The sequence below is a fragment of the Cervus elaphus genome, chromosome 14, assembly GCF_910594005.1.
Source record: "Cervus elaphus chromosome 14, mCerEla1.1, whole genome shotgun sequence".
Classification (NCBI taxonomy): Eukaryota; Metazoa; Chordata; class Mammalia; order Artiodactyla; family Cervidae; genus Cervus; species Cervus elaphus.
The window spans coordinates 80,333,476-80,357,247 of NC_057828.1; the positions used below are offsets into that span (position 1 = coordinate 80,333,476).

Sequence of the window (23,772 nt, forward strand, 5' to 3'; positions counted from 1 at the left end):
GGGAGGGCTTGAAGGGAGTGACCTTCTCCCCAGCAAAATAGAGCCTCAGCCCAGGGTTTGGAGGTTCGAGGGCCTGCTTCCTCACAGCACCCTGAGCTGCGGCAGCGTCTGAGGGCACCGGGGGACCCCCAAGACAGCAGGGGGCAGCCCTGCCAAGGACTCCTGCTTCCTGAGCTGCCCGTGGGGACAGCAGACAGCGGCCTGGGAAACCACATATCTAGAACGCTGTGGCCTCGAGGGTGGACGGGGTCAGCGGCCGCCGCTCCCAGGCGCCGCCTGAGACCGGCGTCGGGCCACAGGGTGAGCAAGCGGAGAATAAGCACAGCCCAGTTCTGTCCATCCCGGAGGGCCGGGCCTGGGGCCCGGGCAAAGTCGGCCTCTGGGAGCAAAGAGTGCACCTCTTGGGCACCCCTACTCTGCTGCTTTTCCTACGCAGAGGTGAGGGGCGAGGGGTCGAGGGGCAAGGCCCCGGCCCGCCTGCCCTGGCTCAGCCCCAGGCGTCCCGGGGAGCTGGCCTGCGGAGTGCAGGCCCTGGGGTGTGTCTGCAGGACCCGTCAGCCTCCAGGCTGGGAGGAGAGCCCACTGGTGGGAGGGCAGTGTCTGCATTCATCCTGAAGCACCCTCCCCAGCATGGACGGGACTTGAGTCCCCACCCTCCAGCCTCCCCTTCCCTTCCCAGGAGAGCCAGCTCTTGCGGGGCCTGCGCTGGGGTCAGGGGTCCGCAGTGTGTCCAGAGGAGGCCGGCAGGGCTGAGGGCCACAGTGGGGGAGCCCAGTCACCTGGGGGGGCAGGAAAGTGAGGCCCCCACATGGTGGGCAGGAGACGGGGCCTGGGCTGGCGTGGTGACGACCGCGCTTGTTCACTGAGCTCATGTGCCAGGCCCTGCTGTAGTCACACATGCACACGCACGCACACACATGCATGCACATGTGCACACGCATGCACACATGCACACACACACGCATGTGCACAACGCACACATGCACATGTGCACGCACGCACATGCACACACGCACGCACATGCACACACACACATGCACATCATCCTCACGGGGCCTGGAAGGGCGGCGCTCCTACCCCCACCGAACGGATGAGGAAACCAAACCACAGCAGGGTTAAGTAATTTCTCCAGGATCACACAGCAGCCGACTGGCAGGCCCATGATGAGAACCCAGGCCCTGTGGCCTCAACCACTGCATCATGCTGGGAGGGGAGAACATTCACACGGGGACCCAGGGGGCTTGTCAGATCCCGTCCTCTGCCCTCCAGGCCTGCGTTCCTCAGGGCTTGGCGGTGGGCTGGGAATGCAGGGAGGGGACAGAGGGGAAGGGACAGCCACCTCCTCAGCCACCCCCATGTGGCTGAACAGACAAGCTCCCCCGACAGGTCTGGAGGACAGCCCCCACCCCAGCTGGGGCTCACAGACTGCAGGGATCTGAGCCAGAGCCAGACGGGGCGGGGGCGGCAGGCGCGGAGGCTGCCTGAGGCTTGGGCTCCGCCGGGGCCCCGGGCTGACCCGCTTGGGCCAGGTGTGCAGGGCAGCTCCGACTCTGCCCACCCGCCATCTCGGTGCCCACATGGCACCTGGGCTGAGGGGGGCAAGGAGGAGCATGGGGAACTCTGAGCCCCCTGGCAGGAGAGGGCAGGCATTTCGCCAGGCCCCCAAGCAGTGGTCCCGGCTCGGACTCCTGTGCCCGGCTGACCCGGGGTCTCTGATGGGCCAGGCCAGCGTGGGCCGCTTCCTGGGGAGGTGGGGCGGCTGAGCGGCAGTGGGCGCATTCCAGACCCTATAAAAAGACGGCAACCTGACCCCAGGAATGTCTGGGGCCCGTCGGAGGGCAGGCGCGGGGCGGGGGCGGGGACGGCCGGCCCCTCAGCCCCATGGCTGCCCCAGGCCAGCCTGACCGGAGTCAGCAAACCCTCCAGACCTCGGAAATCAGCACTGGGTCCTTGCTGGAACCTCTGCTAGCAGGCCTGGCCGAGGGGTCTGTCGGGACCTCCGCCCGGCCTCTCCCGCGGGTGGACAGCTCTTGGTCGGCAGCAGGGGGTGGTCCTGGGCACTGGGGGTGGCGGGGCAGACCCCCAGCCTCTGCCCTGTAGACACTAGCGGTGTGCTCAGGATACACGCCGAGGATACACGCTCAGGACACACACCCAGGAGACACGTTCAGGACACACACCCAGGAGACACGCTCAGGACACACGCCCAGGACACACGCTCAGGATACACGCCGAGGAGACATGCTCAGGAGACACACTCAGGACGCACGCCCAGGAGACACGCTCAGGACACATGCCTAGGACGCACACTTACACACACCCAGGACACACGCTCAGGGCACACGCCTAGGATGCACACTCCCTCCAGTCTCTAGACTGTCAGCGAGAGCCCCTCCCCTTCCCACCCTGAACACCACTGACCGGGGTCTGTCCCTCTGACCCTCAGGACTCTGCCCAGTAGGAGCGCAGACTCCTGCCTGATAGACACCGTCCCTGATGGACGCACTCACCGCCCTGTAGGACGCTGGCCCGCTGTGTGTTCACCCGGCAACCCTAGCCTGTCATGCTTCCTCCAGGGCCATAGATTTCTGTTTCTTGAATTCTCTTTGAACCAGCTGTACCCTCCTCCTTGATGTCTGTGCATTGAATCAACCTATAACATGTGTTCCTTCTCTATTTTTATCAGTCTTGTCTTTACTCTCTGCTTGCGGGCAAAGTGACAGATAAGCAAGTAAAGCGATGTTTCTAGCCTGTCCCAGAGCTGGTCTCTCTGGTCACCGCCGCCAGTTTTTCTGCGTGGGTCCCCTCGGTCTGGCCCTGGCTGGATGGAGACACTCCCAAAGGTTTCCTTTCGTTCTTTCAGTCGGGGGTCCCCAGGGGCAGGCCCCTTCAGGCCTCAGGGAGCAGGTGGGCCTTTGCGGGGCAGAGCTGACCTCCCGGGGTCCTGGGCTGGGCTGTGGCCAGCGCCTTGGGTCCTAGTTGGGCTTCCATCCCGCTGCCCCTCCACTGGCCCCAGGAGGGCTCAGGGTCTATTCCGTCCTCTTGCTTCCCTGACACATGCTGGCCCTGTGTAACCGATGTCCGCAGCCTCCACTAGGCTGGGGGAGCCTGGCGCAGTCAGGGTCAGTCAGTCCTGCAGACATAAAGCAGCCTGCCCTCTGGGGGTCCTGGAGGTGGGGCTGGATCTCTGAGCATCCTCCCTGTCCTGTGTGGCAGCAACTCCACAGCCTAGAGAGAGGGGTCCTGGGGAGGGGCCGGCAGCTGCTGTCCTGGACGCCCCCTCCTCCAGCCCCGCCCAGGACCACTCCCCAGGGAAACAGAGACCCCCTGCGTCCCCTCCCCTGCGTGTGGAGGGAACCACACGCAGCGCCCAACCAAGGGTCCAGATCTGCCCACAGAGCCCACTGACGGGCACCGTGCCTCAGTTAGTAAACTGCTGCCCTCTGGGGCCGCGGCGGGCGTTCAGGGGGCGAGGCCCTGAGCGTGTCAGAGCTGCGCCCGGCACAGGGCAGGTGCCCAACGGATGACGCCCAAGACAAAGATGGTGATGATGGCATTCGGCTGGAGGAGGGGGTGGAGGCCAGGAAAGCCATCCAGATAAGTGAGATGTTGGAAGGAGAAGAAATGGGTTGAAGAGGTCGGACACAGATGGTGGGTGGGGTGAAGAGGAAGATTTCGTCTGAGATAATCCTTTGGTCATCGCTACGAGTTACATGCTTTGAGTCCAGAACAACCCAGGGCCTCGCCTCTGTGACCGGGGCCCTGTGGCTGGGAAGCCCCCACAGGGGTACTGAGACCCAGCACAATAAAGGCTCCTGTGTTGGCAGATGAGGTAGCACAACCCACAAGGTCTTGACTCATGCAGAACCTTATCGGAAGTTTATGGTGCTAACGCTAACCCCTTTCACAGGTGAGGGTGCAGAGAAGCAAAGCAACTCGCCCGAGATCACCCAGCTGCAGCCCCAGGGCCCCCTCTCTGAGCTTCCATCTGCGTCTCCAGCCTGGCTGAGGCAGGGCCCACGCCCCCTCTGCCGGCTAGGACAGCATCACGGTGGCCGGTACGTGGGCACCGATCCCGCCTTCACAGGCCTCTGACCATGGTGTCTCCCCAGGCCTCCTGGGCCTCTCTGGGCCTCAGCTTCCCCAGCTGCTCTGACCCCGGGCTTCCCCCTGACGCAGCATCACAGGGGCCCCCAGTTCAGCCCGTCAGCTTGGGTGAGAGCTGGTGGGTGGGACCGGACTGGCTCCTGGAGGGGACCCGGCCTCCTGGCGGGGGGGCTCGTTCCCAGAGCAGGTGTCAGGGCTGCCCTCCCTAGCGCGGGGCCAGCTGCCCGGGGCCGCACGAGGCCCGCCCCTGGGAGTCTGCGGTCACCTGGAGTGGGGTAGCCTCTGCGGCCCGGGGCTCCAACCCGCACGTCCAAGGGCGGAAAGGCTCCGGCCGCACCTGCAGGGCCGGGGGTGGCCCTGGCTGTCCCCTCCCCCGGGAACGCCTGTGACACCACCGCCTGCCCGTCACCCTCCCTGAAACCCCCGCCTCCCTCCACCCCTGCACTCTCCGTCCCACGCCCATCAGGCGCCGGGTCCATGGAGCCCACCTCCTAACCACCCCCCTCACTGTCTCCAAGGCCTCTGCTCACTAGACACGGCTTTGCTGCCCCCCCTGCCCCAAGCCCACTCTCCGAGGCGCCTGAGGGCCGCTCCGGCCCCAGCTCACGCCTCCACCTCATGCCCCCAGCCCTGTGTCCATGTGGCCCTCGCCTGGGGCCCCCTCCCCGCGGGCCTGGGGGTCCTTGCAGCCCCAGCGTCCCTCTGGACGGCTGCAGGGCTGGCGTGCCCAGGGACGGTGCCCATGCGGGCCTGGTCCAGGACCAGCGCCATTGAAGGTCCTGGGATGCCTTCCTGCCGCGCTCCCCCCTGCAGCCTCTCCTGGTGGGGGGCTATGGCCTGTTTAATGTTGGCGGGTGCAGACCTGCCCAGGCACCCCCCACCCCGTGACCGGGCTGTGCCCAGGCCTGAGGTGGGGAGCAGAACTGGCTGTCCCCCTGCACATAGGCCCACTGCCTCTGCCCGAGGGGGACAGGCCTCCCCCAGGGGTATGCTGACAGCCCAGGGGTGGGGGTGGGCTGGAACCTGTGGGGCTCCTCTGGCCGTGGTCCTGGCAGCCCCAGTGGGGGACAGCTGTCCGGACACCCCACATGGCACATGGGCAAACCCTGACCCTCCCAGGACCTTGGGCAGGTCCTGCCAGGGGGCCCAGGGCCCCAGCTGAGAGTCTGCCCTTCGAGGCAGGGAAGGTGGGGAGGTGGCAGAAGGCTGGACTGTGAGCGAGCCACTGCCCCGAGCTCCTGGTGCGTGCACCTGCCCCCCCGGGCCCCACTTACAAAACACAAAGACGAGATGATGAAATGATTCAATGCAACCACGAAGGCAGAGCATTGTCCCCTCACGCGGCGCCCCCCCTCCCCGGGCAGGTCACACTCCAGGACACCGGCTCTGCCCTCCCGGCCCAGGTCAGACCTGCCACCCTCTGGGGCCTCCCTGACCCCATGGCTCGCTCGCCCGGGTTTTCCTCCAGGACAGCATGCTCATGGCCCCCGACCCCGCACGTCTCCTGTCCTTTTAACTGCTTGTTTGATGGACTGGACTGATCTCTGTGAAGACGGGAACTCTGGTTCACAAGGCCGTCCCCCGTAGGTGCCGGGGACGTAACAGATACGTGACAAATGTTTGTTAAATGAACAAGAGAGTGCACGGTGGTCCGGGGGCCTCCCTTCTCCCACCGTGGCTCTGTTGGGTGGCTGGGGGGGACAGGAGTTCTCTGGCCTCCCTCAGATTCTTGTAAAGCAGCCAACCGTGGGAAGAAGAGAAAAAGACCCCCGACCCCGACCCCTTGCTCTGCCCACCCTCACTTCCCTCTTGCCGGTTTTGTGACGATGAACACGTAATGGACAAGGGGGCCGGGAGGCCTCAGGGGGGAGCCTGCCGTGGGACCGTCAGCGTCCCCGCCTCTCGGGCCATCACAGTGGGGGTCCCTCACGGACAAGCGACAGACCATCCAGCTCCGACCCTCGCCATGGCGCTGGCTGTCTGGGAAGTCTTCCTGCGTGGTCCTGCCCGGGAACGCATCGCCTCCTCTCTGCAGGCTCTGTCACTCAGCCCACAGCACCGTCTGGACTTTCTGAGGGGGCTGCTTTGTTTCAAGACGAAAGGCGACGTGCCCGCTAAGATCTCTGACGCTCTCCGGAGGATGGAGCGCCTTTCCAAAGCCATCAACCTCTTAGGGACTTGAAATGGAACCAACGCCCCCAGGCACAAACCCCTGAAGGGCGGGGTGGACGCAGGGCATAGAGAAGGGACCTGTCATGGGGGCCCAGGGCTCCGAGGAGCGCCTCCCCACATCCTCCTTGCCCACGTCGGACCCCACTTTCTGCATTTTTCCAGTTATCATCAAGCACACACTCAAGACTCCCAGCTTCTCCCCAACTGAAGATAGATGGGTCCCATGGAGACGGGCGCCACGCAGAGGCAGAGATGACGCTGTCCTTCCAGACCCTGGACGCACGCGGCCAGCTTCCCCCTGCCCACCATGCAGAGATAGTGCCCGAAAAGCCTGCTGAAATGAGGGGTGCCCACTGCCCTGCCCCCCGGGAGCTTGGGCAATAGATGCCCGGGGCCACGGTCTCCAGGGGCTTTCCCGGGGCATCCGGGCTGTCGCCACGTTGGTGGCACAGTGATCCAGTCAAGTCTGAAAGTCAGAACCTGAGTCTGAGACTCTCTGGGAAGACGGACATGTGCGGGAGCCCCGGGCAGGGTACCAGGACCCCCTGCGTCTCAGCTTTCTTGTCTCGTAATGGGTCTAATGACTTCACGGGGGAGTAAAAGAGACAATAATGCAAAATATTTAGTGCAGAACTGGGCATCTAATAAGCACTTGGGCAAAGTCGGGCATTTGACTATGACCTGGTTTTCGGGTAAATCCATCTTTTATCCTCTCCAAGCCTCAGTTTTCTCATCACAAACAGGCTGAGGTGGGGAGGAGCCAGGACAACCTGACCCTGGAAAACCCCCTCCAGCTGCGGCCTTTCCTGGCCTGTGGACGTGTTGTGGGTGCTGGGCTGAAGGGAGCACGGTGCTAACACAAACTCTCCCAGAAAAGCAAGCTCCACAGAAGCAAGTTTCTTCCGAGTTACATCAAGGGAAGGGAGGTCAGCATTCAGCCCCGTTACTGGCCTTAGTAAGCCTCAGTTTCTGCATCTGTCAAATGGGACTGGTTTAGGGGCTGTGGTGCAGGGGACAGAGCTCACTCACAGCGGTGAGTCCCAAGGCCAAGGGCGCGAGGCCCCACGGCCACAGAAGTGGAGCCAGAACTAAGGTCACCTCCGAGGCTGACCGAGGCCCTTTGTAACCTTTGCCAAAGCCCCCTGATCATCACTAACAAGCTTCCTGACTCCAGATTAGGCCAAAATGCTGACCCCCATGCTCACCCTATAGCACCCTAACCAATCGCGCATGCGTGCGAGCTAAGTCAATTCAATCGTGTCCGACTCTTTGCGGCCCCACGGACTGTAGCCCACCAGGGCCCTCTGTCCCTGGGATTCTCCAGGCAAGATACTGGAGCGGGTTGCCACGCCCTCCTCCAGGGGAGCTTCCCGACCCAGGGATGAACCCATGTTGCTCACACCTCCTGCTTCGGCAGGGGGACTTTTCACCCCTAGTGCCAGCTGGGAAGCCCACCCTAACAGTCACCTAACAGCAACCTTCCAGCAGGAACTTGCTTTGTCTTGAGGCTGTAAAAGTTGGCTTCTAAACCAGGAAAGCGTTGCCTGTCTCAGGTCTGTTAGGAGGTCAGCCCCCTGAGCTCGCAGCGCCCCCATTTCCTCTGATCTTTGTTCTTAGCAAACTCATTCCCTTCTGAAATGCTCTGAGTCCGGACACTCGTTTCCAGCCCGCGCTTGGACTGCCTCAGCGCTGGGCATGGAGCTGGCTCAGCGGTGCTCGCTCAGTGCTGGCTGCGGACATGACGGAGTCCAGCCCAGCCAGGCCTCCCTGAGAGCTCAGAGCCGCTCAGCCCGCCCTGCAGGTCTCGGGGACGGGGTCTCTATCCTCCCGGGGGGTGGGGGTGAAGCTGCAGCATCCCCACCGGGCGTGGCGAGGGGGCTGGCCAGCAGGGAAGGACCACGCTCTTACCAGGCCGAGGTTCAGCCTGTTGTTGTCGTCCTCCGGCATGGGCAGGTACACGGCCAGCGCCACGCAGTTGGCGAAGATGGTGAGTAAGATGATGGTCTCGAAGGGTCTGGGGCGGAGTTAAGGAGCGAGTGAGGCCTGGGACTTGCGGGTGGAGCGGAGAGTGCGCTGGGGGTCTGTGCGGACCACAAGGCCCGGCTCTTCTGCTCCTGGGGTGGGGGGGCGGGGACCCTCCTCCAACAGAGGGTGACTGAGACGTTCAGGGACCGTGAGGCGCTGGCTCCAACGCTCAGGGAGTCTTGAGTCCCATCTCAGTCCCTACACCCCCACCCCTCGCCCGGCCCCCAGCCCCTCTGTCCCCTCGAAGACGCTACAGTCAGACAGTCCTCGGGGCCTCGGAGGAGCAGCCGGGGAGGCTGGGCTGGTGTGAGCCGGGCGAGGCCCCCCGGGCGGGACGGGGAGCGGGTGTGCGCCCTGAAACCTGGCCTCTGCGGCCTGAGCAGGGGAGACTACCCGCAGGCTCCCTGGACTTGCTGGCGAGCAGCAGGGGCCCTGGGGGAGGCCACCATGGGAGGTGGAGGTGGAGACGGAGGAGTGGAGCTGTGCGTGAGTGGGCGGTGGGGGAGCGCCCTGTGTCCACGGCTCGCGGGAAGGCCCCATGCCCTTCCCAGCCTCCTTCCTTGGGTTTGAAGAGAGGTGGCCTCAGGGCAGAGGCCTGGAGAGGCGCCGGGAGGCAGGCGAGAGAGGCCCCCGGCCCCCCAGATGGAGCGGGCAGGGGGCCCGGGGTGGGCACAGTGGTGTGGGGGCAGGCCCGGTCCCACCCAGGCGTCCCGGCTCCCGGGTTTCCCTGCCCCTCCAGCTCCCTCACTGTCTTCTAGGCAACAGCTGGTGGGAGTCCGGTCTTCCAAAACCCCTCAGAAATATTCCAAATATTCCCAGCCAGCGCGCTCAGCAACCCCATGACAATGGCCTTCCCTCTGTCCTCATCTCCATTCCCCCCCGCCGCCCCCCGTCCCCAGCAAGACAGGCATTTTCATCATTCTTCCTCCCAGAGCTGATGCCAGCGTGAGGGGGGTTCCCGCCCCTGTGCCCAGGGTGTGCGGCTGCATAGGGCTCGGTGCCCACCCCCGGCCTCCCAGCCGGCCCGCCGGCCCCCGCCACCCCCTCCCATGTCAGGGCCTCCACACCTTCCAGCACCTTCCAGAGGCGGCCTCGGGGCCCTGCACCTCACCCCCAGCCCCTGGGCCTCCGTCAGGGCTGCCTTCCCAAAGGCCCCCGGCTGCACCCCGGGCCCCAGTGCCGGCCCCCAGAGCCTGAGGTCTGTGAGCCCCCTGTTCCCCTCCGCACGGCCCCTGAAGGATACTTCCACTCCACGATGCTGATGCAGGCTTTCCGCACGGGGTTCTGGAGGGTCAAGCAGAACAGGGCCCGGGGCGGCCTGGGCAGGACCTCCGGGACGGGCTTCTTGGCCTGCTTCCTCCGCAGGCCCTCATCCTGGGCCGGGGACGGCTCCATGGCTCCTGTGGCCTGTCCTGCTCCCCCACCGCTGCCCTCTCCTCCCCGCGTCCCAGTGCCCCCGCCTCCGAGACTGGGCGGCCGAGCTGGGGCGCCTGGCCTGCTGAGCCAGCCGGGCGGGGCGGGATCACTCTCGCTGCTCCAGGGGTAAAATTAGCCTCCCCTGGCTCCCCGCTGGCCAGCCCCGGGCTCCGCAGCCAGGCAGCTGTCACCCCTCCCCGGCCCGGCCGGCGGCATCCTGGTATGTCCCCAAGGAGGCAGGGGGAGGGTCACACGCGGGCCCAGGCTGGAGCATCAGACAGAGGGTTCAGGAGGTGACCGGGAGCCCCCAGCCTCACTGGGCCCATGGAGAGGCCACCGACACCAGCTCCGGGGTGTCAGGATCAGCCCCCCTCCCTGCCCCGCGGCACCGTCCGGAAAAGGTGCTGGGTGGCCCGGCTCAGTGGGGGTCCGCAGCCCTCCTGCCATCTCGACCCGCAGCCGTCCAGCCCAGACCTCCACTCTCACCCCACGCCCCAGGGTGGGGGCTCCTGGGCGTGCACACCTCCGTTCCCCCCCCCACCCCACCCGCCCCGACTGTGCAAGGGGCAGGTGTCTGCCCTGGGACTCTGTCCCCTCCGTTTACTGGAAGGTACTGAGTTCTCCGTAAACGTCAGCTGAATGCATGAGTGAGCAGAACACCCCACACACCCCAGAGGCAAGTGCTCTGAGTGGAAGGAGACTGCGTTGCCGGGGAAAAGAGGGGGGACAATGACCCGGAACCACAGAGCTCAGCATCTTTATTCAGCCCGTTGGTGACAACACGGTGCGACACACACACGTGGTCTGCATGCCCACAGAGGACAGCATGAGGGGAAAACGCAGTCCTCTCCCGACCTGGGAAAAAAGGAAAAGGCCACACTGGGGGCTGGGGGCTGGGAGTCCTCCACTAAGGAAGTCAGAGGACAGCATGGACCACACGCTCTACCTCCCTCTCCCCCGGGCTGAGTGCAAGCTGCCTGGCCTGCAGCTCACCCTCTAGGTGTCCCTGGGAGGCGGGCTGGCAAGTTCCCAAAGAGACGCTGGTGTCTGAGGCCGTCTCCTGGAGAGTCCAGGCGAGGCCCGCCCATCAAAGCAGGCTCGCCTTCTGGGCAGCGCCCGTGGCCCGGGGGTACGGATCAGGGCAGCCATGGCTGGGTACACACCGCAACCTGGGCTTTTAGACATGTTCCCGCGCGGGGCCGGGCCGAGCGGGAGCCCGACCCCGGGGTGGCCTCTCTCGCGCCCCTTGTCCGCCGGCTGTCAGGGCTGGGGCCGGGGTGGCGCTGGCGCAGGGAGGATGCGGCGGACCCCGGAGCGCCGGACGGCGGGGACCCCGGGACCCGGCGCCCCCCGAGCCCGGGCGGCCCCAGCCTGCTCAGTGGCTGCACTCTTCCGACTCGAAGAAGGGCGAGGAGGAGCCGCAGGAGGGCTCGGCCGAGTCGGGCGCCAGGGAGGGCGCCGCCCGGGGCTCGCGGGGCGCGGCGCCGTCGGGGGCGGCGCTCAGCAGCTCCTGCAGGTGCTTGATGTAGCGGATGGCGGCGCGCAGGGTCTCCACCTTGCTGAGCCGCTTCTCGGCCAGGGCGCCGGGCAGGTGGCCGCGGAGGCGCGCGTAGCCCTCGTTGACGCAGCGGACGCGCTGGCGCTCGCGCTCGTTGCGCTTCTGGATGAAGGCGGGCTCGAAGGGGTAGTCGCAGGCGCCCAGGGCGCCGGGGAAGGGCGCGCCCGGGAAGGCGGCCGCGTAGGCGTCGCAGTAGGGCGGCCCAGCTGCGCCCGGGTAGAGCAGGAAGGGCACAGCGCCCAGGGGCTCGGCGCCGGCCGGGGGCGCCGGCCGCGGAGGGGGCCCGATGCCCAGCGGTAGGCACCCGTGGGCCGCCGCGGGCCGGCGAGCCGCCAGCGCCCGGCAGAAGTCGTCGTTCATGGTGCCGCTCGGAGCCGGACCCAAGCGAGCCCCGAGTCGCCCCGGCTCGGGGTCTGCGCGCCCTGCGCGCGGGGCGAGTCACATCGCCGGCCGCGGCTGGGGGCGCACGGACTGGTCAGCGCTTTTTTCCGCTCTGTGGGGAGGCTCCGAGGTCCCCCTAAGGCGCACCATTGCGGCGGACTGGGCGGCCGCGCAGAGGCGGGATCCGGCGCAGGGTGCGGGCCTTCCCAGGGGCGCAACCCTGTGGCTCCCGCGGCCCCGCGCTGCGCTCTTGGTCCTCGCCGCCCTCGGGGACCCTGGCCTGCTGCCTGGAGTGCGCCACGCCGCAGAGGCTCCTGGGGAACAGTGTCTAAAGAGGAGAGTGGACATGTCAGTTAGAAAAGGGCTTTCTTTGTGGGCTCCTTTGTGGGGCCCCTACCCCCGCGACCCTCCAAGGCGATTGTAAGCATCACGAGCAGACGTGATGGGCTGCTGAAGACACACGTGGAGCAGGGTTTGGACCTCCGTTCACCCCTTCTTGCTGGGGTGACCTCTCTGAGCCACGGTTTCCAGTAGGGAGAGAATTAAAACATCCTTCCCAGAATAATACTGTATGAGGACCAAGTGAGAAAAGAAATGCGCCTGAAGACACCTCCTCCCGGGCCTGCCTCATAAAAGGGCCTGGCGATGTCCTCTGCCTTGAGAGTGAGGGGCAGGTCTGGTCACTCCCACCTGCCGGGCCTCACACCCGGAGGCCCCCAGCCTGGGGGAGGAGTGGGGAGCTGGGGGCAGGGGGTGAAGCGGGCATGTGCTGGCTCAGGCCTCCTGGGTTTGTCCCTCCTGCCTCCGCGAGCGCAGAGCCCGCCAGCGCAGTCTGCACAGATAAGTGCTTGTTGAATAACTGACGGGGGATGAGGCAGGAAGCTGGGCTGGTCGCGGGACTAAGTTACACACAGCCTTTCCCAGACTCCGGGGTGCTGTTGCTTTAGAAATGATTGGCCTGGGCTGCGCCCCCTCCCCAGCCCCCTCACCCACGGTTATCAGATTCCACTCTGTCGTCACTGACCCACCCTCTCCCTGTGTCTGCATGCCTCGCCGGTACCCTCTGCCCCGTCACATGCTCTGCTATCGTGCCCGCCCCACCGGAGACCTCAGGGTCCCGCCACCCCCATGGGCAGTGATGGGGCAGCGGGGGCCGGAAGCCGGGCCAGGCTTTCCGTGTGACAGAGGGCCGACTCTGTCCCCAGTGGGGGATGCGCTCCGACCCTCGCGAGGCTGCTGCACCTGCTCATCACTTCCTCCTCCAGCTCCCAAGCTGGGCCCAGCTACCCCGCCCTCTGCACTGAGGTGCTCTGGGGAGTCAACAGCCCCCGAAGCACCTGCTCTCGAATGAGCGCATGAGGCTTCGGGACAAACCACATACCCCTTCCCCGCTCCATGGCCCCCAAGGGACCCCCTTGCGAGGGAAGTTTCCTTCAAGGGATGGTTCCAGACAATCTCTTCCAAATGGCCCCTTGGCTCCATCAGGACCAGTCTCCCCTGACACTGCATGCTCCTCACCTCACCCCTCGGTTGACACAGACCCGGCCGGTCGTGGCCCCTCTGCCTCCCCAGTCCCGCCTGTGCTGATTGCCTGGATTCTCCAGCCCTCGACATGGGCGTTCGAGGCTGTGCGTTCTGAGTCTTCAGCCAGACAGTAAGCTGCCGGAGGGCAGGGCGTGCTCTCACTATTAGGCAGTGCCCCTCAGTCCCTTGCCAGAGCTGGGCATGGAAGGGGTGCTCAAAATTATTTGCAATCAGTCCTCTTGTTTTATAAAAATACGAGATCCAGACTGTCCTCTCCCGTGTGATCCCTGCCTATTCATATTCAATTTATTTAAATATAATTTGATAGAGATCAGACATTTATTTACACCTAATGACAATTAGTTGTAAATAAATAAATAAATGACAATTAGTTGGGAGCTGACTGTGGCTCAGATCATGAATTCCTTATTGCCAAATTCAGACTGAAGTTGAAGAAAGTGGAGAAAACCACTAGACCATTCAGGTATGATCTAAATCAAATCCCTTATGACTATACAGTGAAAGTGAGAAATAGATTTTAGGGACTAGATCTGATAGATAGAGTCCCTGATGAACTATGGATGGAGGTTCATGACATTGTACAGGAGACAGGAATCAAGATATTACCCAAGAAAAAGAAATGCAAAAAAGCAAAATGACTGTCTGAGGAAGCCTTACAAATAGCTGTGAAAATAAGGGAAGCGAAAAGCAAAGAGGAAAAGGAAAGATACACCCATTTGAATGCAGAAGAGAAAGAATAGCTAGGAGAGATAAGAAAGTCTTCCTCAGCAATCAATGCAAAGAAATAGAGGAAAACAATAGAATGGGAAAGGCTAGAGATCTCTTCAAGAAAATTAGAGATACCAAGGGAACATTTCATGCAAAGATGGGCTCAATAAAGAACAGAAATGGTAGGGACCTAACAGAAGCAGAAGATATTAAGAAGAGGTGGCAAGAATACACAGAAGAACTGTACAAAAAAGATCTTCATGACCCAGATAATCACGATAGTGTGATCACTCACCTAGAGCCAGACATCCTGGAATGTGAAGTCAAGTGGGCCTTAGGAAGCATCACTACAAACAAAGCTAGTGGAGGTGATGGAATTCCAGTTGAGCTATTTCAAATCCTGAAAGATGATGCTGTGAAAATGCTACACTCAATATGCCAGCAAATTTGGAAAACTTAGCAGTGGCCACAGGACTGGAAAAGGTCAGTTTTTATTCCAATCCCAAAGAAAGGCAACGCCAAAGAATGCTCAAACTACCGCACAATTGCACTCATCTCACATGCTAGTAAAGTAATGCTCAAAATTCTCCAAGCCAGGCTTCAGCAATACGTGAACCGTGAACTTCCAGATGTTCAAGCTGGTTTTAGGAAAGGCAGAGGAACCAGAGATCAAATTGCCAACATCTGCTGGATCATCGAAAAAGCAAGAGAGTTCCAGAAAAACATCTATTTCTGCTTTATTGACTATGCCAAAGCCTTTGACTGTGTGGATCACAATAAACTGTAGAAAATTCTGAAAGTGATGGGAATACCAAACCACCTGACCTGCCTCTTGAGAAACCTGTATGCAGGTCAGGAAGCAACAGTTAGAACTGGACATGGAACAACAGACTGGTTCCAAATAGGAAAAGGAGTACGTCAAGGCTGTATATTGTCACCCTGCTTATTTAACTTATATGCAGAGTACATCATGAGAAACACTAGGCTGGAAGAAGCACAAGCTGGAATCAAGACTGTCAGGAGAAATATCAATAACCTCAGATATGCAGATGACATCACCCTTATGCAGAAAGTGAAGAAGAACTAAAGAACCTCTTGATGAAAGTGAAAGAGGAGAGTGAAAAAGTTGGCTTAAAGCTCAACATTCAGAAAACTAAGACCATGGCATCTGGTCCCATCACTTCATGGCAAATAGATAGGGAAACAGTGGAAACAGTAGCTGACTTTATTTTGGGGGGGCTCCAAAATCACTGCAGACGGTGATTGCAGCTGTGAAATTAAAAGACGCTTGCTCCTTGGAAGGAAAGTTATGACCAACCTAGACAGCATATTAAAAAGCAGAGACATTACTTTGCCAGCAAAGGTCCATCTGGTCAAGGCTATGGTTTTTCCAGTGGTCATGTATGGATGTGAGAGTTGGACTCTAAAGAAAGCTGAGTGCCAAAGAATTGATGCTTTTGAACTGTGGTGTTGGAGAAGACTCTTGAGAGTCCTTTGGACTGCAAGGAGATCCAACCAGTTCATCCTAAAGGAGATCAGTCCTGGGTGTTCATTGGAAGGACTGATGCTGAAGTTGAAACTCCAATACTTTGGCCACCTGATGTGAAGAACTGACTTATTGGAAAAGACCCTGATGCTGGGAAAGATTGAAGGCGGGAGGAGAAGGGGACGATAGAGCGTGAGATGGTTGGATTGCATCACGGACTCAATGGACATGAGTTTGAGTAAGCTCTGGGAGGTGGTGATGGACAGGGAGGCCTGGCGTGCTGCAGCCCATGGGGTCGCAAAGAGTCGGACACGACTGAGCGGCTGACCTGACTGACTGATAAGGTGGCAGTGGGCTCAGGTGAGGCCGCGGCTGCAGGTGAACTGTGATCCGTGTTTTCCTCTGTGGAACGCTCTACCCTGGTGAGGAGCAGAAGGATGTAGGGTGTAGGTTATCCTCAAGAGGGCGTCTGTGCGTGGGACTGCCCTGGGAACTGGGATGGAGCCAGGCACAAAAGGCTTAGTGAAATAGTAACACTAACAGTTGTCATTTATTACCCTTGATGTGCATGGCTTCGTGCCAAGTGCTTCAAGTGAAACATCACATTTATTCCTACACCATTCTTGTGAGCTGGTGGTGGTTTAGTTGCTAAGTCGTGTGTCCTACTCTTGTGACCCCATGGACCGTAGCCCTCCAGGCCCCTCTGTCCATGGGATTCTCCAGGCAAGAATACTGGAGTGGTTGCCATCCCTTCTCCAGGGGATCTTCCCCACCCTGGGATGGACCTCAGGGCTCCTGCATTGGGGGCAGATTCTTTACTGACTGAGCCACCAGGGATGCTCCTTTCACCTGGTTTAGAGGTGAGAAAGCTGAGGCTCATACAGGTGAAGTTACTTACCCAAGGTTCCACAGTTAGTGATCTCATGAACTATCACTCCTGTCCATCTCCACACACCCCAGCTCCCCCTCTCTTTCTCCTAGAGTTTCCTATTTGAATCAAAAGTTCAAAAGAGCAGCGCTGACCTCTTACTAATCTATGCTTCCTGTTGGAGGGGCTGTTCTGCTGCAGGTCCAGATGAGGGCGCTGTCCGAGCTCCTGCCAGGCCAGATGGTGCCAGAGGCCAGCTGGTGGTCCTGGGAAGATAATGCCCCTCGAAGGTGCTCTAAGGAGGACGGCCGCGGGAGGGGAGGACCAGGTAGACAGGCAAGCACCTGGAGCCCTACTCCGGGAGCCCGGCGAGGAGGCCCCTGCCTGAGCTTAAGAACTCCAGAACCGGGCTCCTCCTCCATTGGCAGAACCCCAGCGGGATCTGACCAGCGGCTGGGGACCAGTCCGTGGCCTCTGCGCCCTGACTGGGCGGAACCATTGTCGACAGCGACACCGCGTGGCGGTGAGGAGCAATAGCAGCTGCAGTTTGCTGAAATTCAAGGTCGGGAATCCACTGCGACTCCCGCCCGGAACCTGAGTCCCCAGGGCTTTTGGAAAATTCAGCTTAAGGGAGGATCCCGAAAAAGAGCCATGAGATTTTCCATTAACATCGACTACTTTTCTCCCGGAGCGGGTGGATCAGCTCACATCAGTTAACCGTTCCTCATATACAGATACAGAAAAGATGTATCATTAAACATATTTTGGAGTTTGAACAAAAAAAACAGCAGATTGTATCAGTATGAACCAACTTACTAGCTAAAAGTGTGCTTCTGAAATAGTGCCTGGGGGGCTGTCCCCGCCCACGAGGCACTAGTGGCTAGTGAAGGGAGGCCTTGAAGCAACACTCTCCACCCTTCTAGAGACCTGGCTCCTCGCAGGCTGGGCTCCTTGCCCTGGGCGCTGGTCAGGCAGCTGCCAGCGGGGTCTCCTGGGCTCCCTTCCCTCATCCTCGCTGCTCGTAATTCTGCATCAGGTGCATCTGCTCCCCCCACCCCTCCGCCCCACTGTTAGCTCCTTGTCCGCATCCTGCCGGAGGCTCTCACTGCCCACAACCCCCACCCCACCCCAATCATCATCTCAGCCTCTCGTTGATGATTCCGGAGCACGGCCTGCCCGCCCGGATCCTCCTGCTCCGGGGTGTCCACTGTCACCTGGCCCCCGGCCCCCTTCCCCCAGCCCTGCGCTCTTGCTTTCCTGTAAGGGAGTGACAGCATGTGTGGCCTTCACCTCCAGGGAAGGTGTTTGCTGAGAGCTCTCCCCAGAGTGCTCCGTGGTCAGACACTTCGAGAAACGAGCCCCTTCATCCTGTCCTGGAGACGCATCCCAGAGAACACCCTGCAGTGGAGAACTGCTTGCCTTTAACCCAGAAGCCAGTGGGCCTCTCAAGCCTCCCAACATTGGGTAGAATACATTTCAGGGAATTTCACCTTAAAATCTCCAGCATAAGCAAATGATTTTTCTTTTTTTAAATAAGAAATGTCACAATCTCCCTTGGGAGTTTGTCTGATAGCCGGTGATTATTTCTAGGAGGATAGCCTCACTCTCCCCCCATCTATATTCAACACACTCAACTCAACAATGATCATTTCAGAATCTCTAAAATACTCTGGATCTGACCAAGGAGAAGGGGCATCAGGCCCGGCGACCACGAGCCCATGAGTGCCCTCGAGGCTAGACAGTGACGCCCCATTCTCTGGGCAGCCGCAGGGTTTGGGTGCCTGGTTTGAGCCCCTGTGCCCCGCTGGCACGTGATGAACAAACGAGGCCGTGCTGTTTGTGAGCCCCCCACGCCATCCTCCTCGTCACAGTTTGCCCCAGGCTGCCGCCTGCAGCCACTTCTGGAGAGGAGCCTTGCAGAGCCCTGAGTGGGCGCCCTGCCGGGACTCTGGAAGGGGGAGGGGAGCGCAGAAGGAAGGCCGTGGGCAGGGCCCTTCCAAGGCCAGACTGGTGGGCGCCCGGCTGTCTGTGCCCCGGAGCCCTCAGCCTGTTACAGAGGAGGAGCTGGCGGTTCAGGGGGGCTGCGGGAGCGCCCGGGTGCCAAGGCCGGGGTCGGCTCACCAGACTGTGTCCAGGCTGAGCCATGAGGACCTTCCTAGCCAGGCAGGGGCGCCCCACTCTTGGGGGAAGAGTCCTCATCTTTACAGGATTTTCTGGGGGCCAGCGTTGGCAGAGGGGCTCATCCTTCCTAACTCCCTGACTGTACCCAGCATTTATGACGATGGGGAGTCACGGGGGGGTGATTTTGGAGGTGGCTGCCCCCAGCCCCCAGGAGGACTATCGGGCTCCCAGGAACGGCTCACGGCCCAGGAGCCCCGGGCGAGTGGCAGCCCCACACGGGGGAGGCGGGGCTGCAGGCCGTACCTCCCAGCCTGGGTCCTGGGCTCTGCCTGACTGGTGAAGGTGCCACTGCACAAGGCCTCAGTCTGCACGCCCGCAGAATGGGGGCACGGACGCCTCAGCCGTACGTGAGTCCCGTGCCAGGGATCCCCGGCAGCTGGCACTGCCAGCACGGCCAGCCAGGCCCTGGGAGGACCCCTGGAGCCCTTAGATCCTCCAGGGTGGCTCTGACGGGCCTGAGGCAGCAGGTGCCGCCCCCCGCCCAGCACGGCGTCCAGCGGCTCCCAGAGCCTCGTCTGTCCTGGGGATCGTCCAGAGGGGAGACTCCGTACACGAGGGCCCAGCCCTTTCCTCAGGTCTCTGAAGGACTGGGGTAACTGCGTTCACACAAGTCTCTGAAGAAGCTGAACGCACCCGGTGAGCACCCTCCTGCCGGGTGGATCCACCCTCCAAACCTCCCCTGACCCCCTTCTGGGACACTCACAGGGGACCACCTGGACTGCTGTGCCCAGGGTGGGGGGTGGGTGAGGCAGGGCGGCGCCTCGCACCTCACTTCCGCTCTGAGGGTGCTCCCCACAGCCCTGGGGGGCCCGCGGCCCCTTGCTACCAATGAGGACGCGGAGGCCCAAGGAGGTCACAGAGCTGCCCAGGGTCACACGGCTGGCAGAGCGCAGAGCGGAGATCCACCCCCAGGCCTGTGGCTCCTGGGTAAACACTGCTCGCTACAGGCGTCTGAGAGGCAAGAGCCGAAGGAGGTGAGGAGCAAGTGAAGACACAGGGCGGTGTCCTCGGCAGGAGGCGCTCTCCTCAGTGACGCCTGGGCGTGAACACGCCCGCACACACCCGCACACGCTCGCACACGCATGCACACGCATGCAGAGTCACTGAATCCTCCAAGTAGGGATGATCGTCACACTTGCTTTACAGATAGGAGAGCTGAGGCACAGAGAGCTGAAGTGACCTTCCCAGGGTCACACAGCTGATGCATTTGGAACGTGGCATTCGAGAGAAGCTGGCGTACACCTTGGGCTGGCCAGGCGTCCTCAGGCTGCCAGGAATGCATGTCCCTTAGCAGCCCGAGGAGAGGGGAAGCCTGAGACTCGGAGCGAAGGCGGTTCAGGAGGGTGTACTGCAAGCCCCCACTCCCGCTGTAAGCGGCACACAGTGGGGTGGGGAGGAGCGGGACGTCTGGGCGCTTAGCCCAGACCCCCCAGTGCCAAGGTGACAGGCCTCACCAAGCTAAAGCGGGCCCTCAGCAGACTCCAGAGAGGGTGCGGGTAGCAAAAGCTCAGAGACGCCAAAGGCTCGTGGGAGTGGATGGGGCTGGGGGTGCAGGTGGGGGGCTGGGGGAGGGAAGCAAAGGCGGGACCCTAGCTACAAGGTCAGCGGGCGCCGGGGGCCTAGCCGGCTGGAGGGATGCACGCTGCTGCCCCAGGCACGTCCCGCAAGGCCCTCCGGTCGCTGCCGGCACAGGACTCGCCCTCCAGGGGGTTCAGAGCACTTGGGATTGGACAGGGCTGATACCAGGGAGAAGACAGAGGAAGGGAAATCACCCTCCAGGGACTGTAAAGGCACCGTGAGCCTAAAGCAGGCGACTCTGCGGGGGCTGCTGTCTGACCCAGCAACCAGTCCCCCGAGCGAGGGGGACAGCGCAGAAGCCTCCAGCCTCGCGGGCTGCCTGCCAGGCCAGCGGCGTGCCCGTCTCCCACCGGGGCTGCTGCCCCGGCCCCGCGCCGACCCCAGGTACCCGAGGCCCCGGCCGTCACAGACTTGGGGACGGAGGAGGAAGTTCCGCTCCCTTCACCGCCTAAGGGAGCCTCCCTTCTAGGTGGCTGGGGTCTCATGGGAAAAAACCTTCGGGGGCCACAGAATAGAAGTTCGTTTCCCGAGCCCCCCCTGCGTGGATCCGGGCTATCTGTCAGCGGGAGGTAACGCCGGGCCGTGGGCCGTCGGGGACACAGATCCATGGCCTGGGTCTGCAGGGAGAAGCGCACTCCCCTGCTCACACGCACGTCCCCCCGGGCCATCTGCACGTCCATACGAGGGAGGATCCTCACCCCGAGTCCCTGGGAGGACGTGGGCTGGCAGGTGCCCCCGGGTCCCTCCCCTGTGGGTTCAGGATGCCCCAGGACCCTCCCATCTGTCTCGCTCACGAAGTTTCCACGTTTTAGAGAGAGTCAGAGCTCTCTGCCCCTGGCCGAAATGCGGTTACAACCACGGCCTCTACGACCACCTCCCAGCCAGGCCCTGGGGCCGGCCGGGCCCTCGCTGTGGGGCGGCACCGCCCTGGGGGACCCTGCAAGGAAGCATCCCGGCCGCTGCCTGCCCGCACTCCCACCGGGACACACTCCTCTGCACTCAGCTCCCTCTTCCAGAGGTCGCTTTAACCACTGCTCCCTTGGACCGTAGGCCTTTGTGTCTGCTGCCCTACCCCACGCCCCCAGCCCGGCCCTCAGCCCCGTGGCCCCCTTGTCCTCCCCATCTCCCCTCTCAGCTGGGCAGCTCCCCTCCTGGGGCACCCCCGACCCCCAGCCACCCATCCCCCCTGCAGACAGTCTGGTCTCTCCATGTCCACAACGCCCCTGCCGTCTCCTGCCCTCTGCTTTCTCCTTCTCCCCGAGTCCTCAGGCCTGTGCCTCTGGGGACACTCCCTGGGAGGTCTCTGGCCTGCTGTTCCCCCACCACCTGTGTGCCTCGCTCCCCCAGGAGAAGGCCCGTGCCTGCCGCGTCCCAGCCGCCTCCTGCAGGGCGGGTCCCTCTCCTGGTCCCCAGGGGTGCCCATGTGTGTGGTCACACGTGAGGGCCCCAGCCTGATCGGAGGGTGCCACTGGGAAGCAGGTGCTCTCACAGGCCACATCTGCCATCTAATGTCCGTGCAGAGCAGCTCTGCAGAGGCCCTGGGCTGAAAATGTGCAACTTCTATGCAGAGGCTTCCTTTGGCAGCGGGGTGAGAAGCCTGGGCCCTGAATGCAGGGAATGTGGGGGTTGAACGGGGACAGACCTCAGCTGACTTGACAGGGAGCCTTCACAAGGCACCTGCCTTGTGCTTGAAACTATTTAACCCCCTGGAGGTGACTTTTCATTCCCATTTTGCAGATGGGGAAACCGAGGCTCGGAGAGCTTCCATGAGCTTAAGCAAGCCCACGCTTGCATGAATGGCAGGATTGAAAAAGCAACAGAAGCACTTCTCTAGCCCTTGTTCTGTGCTGGACACGAGTGTGACCTCTTGGCTCGTCTGACCCTCACCGCCGTGTGACGAGGCAGGTACCATTTAACAGGTGATGGGGGAAGCCAGCCCAGCCAGCGGCCTGTGGTCCCTCAAGCCCTAAGAGACAGGGCCGTGATGAGACCCCGTCAGCCTGCTGCACGGCTGTCTGCAGCCCCGGGCCCACTCCCACGTCAGCCCCGGGCCCAGCCTCCCCCAGCCGTCACCCCTCACCTGCAGCTCCTTTTCAGGACGCCTCCCGGGACGATCTCCACCCAGAAGGCCCACACTTCAGTCTCCGGGGACTGGCAGGTGGCGGGCAGTGGCCCCGAGGGTGAGCCCACGGATGGACCCCGCTGGCGGCGATGCCCCAGGCCGCACGGCTGGCCCGTCTGCTGCCCCCAGCGCAGGTGCTGGCCTCCCCACTCCCCCCTGCAGGTGGCTGAGCGCCCCCTGCCACGCGCCAGGAGGCCGTTCCCTCTGGGCTGCTCCCTGCACGGCAGCTCCGCTGCGGAACGGGGACCAGTTCTCCAGGAGGGCTCGCCGTCCCCTGCTGCGTCCTTGGCCGCCTCTGGCTGGCTTCCCGCCGGCTCGGGAGCCAGGTACACTCTACCCGATTAAGCTTCAAACAGCGACACACCCAGAAGGGGAGGGCGGGGGGGCGGGCTGGGGGCGCCTCTGATCTGGGATGGGCCCCGGGTTGGGGGAGAGGGGACCGCCCCGCCTCCGATGATTGGCTCCCACGTCCCAGGGACACACACACAGCACCGGCCGGAGCCCAGGGCGGTGGGGATGCTGTCCTCCAGGGCTGCCCGCCCGGGGCCGAGGGAGGGCCAACACAGCCGGCCTGTGGCCGGAGAGCCTCTCACCGGGCACCTGTGCGGCAGGAGGACGTGGCCTGGGGCTCAGGGAGACGCAGGGGCTCCCGCGGGGAAGTGCTCGTGCTTAGGGGAAGACGGCCCTGTCTCCGGGCGGACTGCAGTGAGACCAGTTTGGGTGGGCGGTCACTGGGCACCCCTGGGGCTGACTGGGAGCCAGGACAGTGGCCCCTCCAGGGACATGGCTCCAGGGCTGGGGACCGCCGGGCAACCCGCCAGGACTCGCGGCCACCAAGCCGGCGGGGCTCTTGGAGGCCACCCAGGCTGCCCTCCTTGGTGGTCAGTGGAGGAAGCTGGCACCCAGAGCGGACAGATGTGGCCTAGGCCAGGCTGGTGTGGCTTTGGGCCTGGGCGCCCAGCCCTAACTTGAAGCCCACTGCGCTGGGGGAGACGGGGGGAAGGGAGCCCCAGGTTCCGGCCCCTCCTGTCACCTCGCCCCAGGCGGAGCCCCAAGCTGCTCCCTTGTGGACAGGCCTGCAGCCCCCCTGGAACCACAGTGGGGAGACACATCTCACATTTGATGTAGACACAAATCACACCCACCTGGCACTTACACGCTCGTCTGTGGCATGACTTCCTCTTCCCGTTCTCCCAGCCGAGGAGACGGAGGCACAGATCTTCCCCAGGCCACGCAGCTGGGAGGGTCGGCGCTGGCCCCGGACCCAGGCAGTCTGACCCGGTGCCGCCAGACCTGGCCGCTGCACGACAAATCCTCTCCCGACTGGGGAAGTCCGGGATTTCCGCGTCAGGGTCCATGCGGAGACTGTTCTGAGCCCTGCTGCCGCGCCCAGCCAGCAGAGCAGGCCGAGAGCCTCCTGGTGCCCTGTCACCCACTAGGCCGATGGGGAGGTGGCAGTGAGGAGGCGTCAGGGCCGACGGCGGCCTGCAAGCCAACTTCAGGGGCGGGGGTCCCGAGCAGCAGGGCTGCATGTTGCTCCTTCCGGAATCTGAGCACCTGATGCTCCCCTTGCACGTGCCCACCTGCCCCCTTCACACTGACATTCACACAGTCACGCCGTTTGT

General features: G+C 62.6%; 2 protein-coding genes across 3 annotated transcripts in view; both read right to left on the reverse strand.

Moving 5' to 3' along the window:
* LOC122707948 (voltage-dependent L-type calcium channel subunit alpha-1S) overlaps positions 1-9,801 on the reverse strand; it is a 55,212-nt gene extending 45,411 nt beyond the window's left edge. The window contains exons 1-2 of the mRNA XM_043923964.1: positions 9,548-9,801; positions 8,188-8,293 (exon numbers count right to left, since the gene is read on the reverse strand). Of these exons, the coding sequence (XP_043779899.1) occupies positions 8,188-8,293; positions 9,548-9,699 (258 nt within the window). The 5' untranslated portion in view covers positions 9,700-9,801. The remainder of the gene's footprint in view (positions 1-8,187; positions 8,294-9,547) is intronic.
* A 704-nt stretch (positions 9,802-10,505) lies between these two features.
* On the reverse strand, positions 10,506-23,502 carry ASCL5 (achaete-scute family bHLH transcription factor 5). 2 transcript variants are annotated; one of them, XM_043924221.1, is made up of 2 exons: positions 23,304-23,502; positions 10,506-11,987 (listed from the first exon to the last, which is right to left on the reverse strand). In XM_043924221.1, exon 2 carries the CDS (start codon positions 11,636-11,638, stop codon positions 11,096-11,098), a length of 543 nt encoding a protein of 180 aa, XP_043780156.1. In that variant the 5' UTR covers positions 11,639-11,987; positions 23,304-23,502; the 3' UTR covers positions 10,506-11,095. The 2 variants fall into 2 exon arrangements, with proteins under 2 accessions (XP_043780156.1, XP_043780155.1); XM_043924220.1 differs by having other exon boundaries at positions 23,293-23,502.
* Between the last annotated feature and the right edge of the window lie 270 nt (positions 23,503-23,772).

Excerpts from the sequence above, each read along its gene's own strand:
- ASCL5 (XM_043924221.1), bottom strand. The coding sequence starts at position 11,638 with ATGAACGACGACTTCTGCCGGGCGCTGGCGGCTCGCCGGCCCGCGGCG.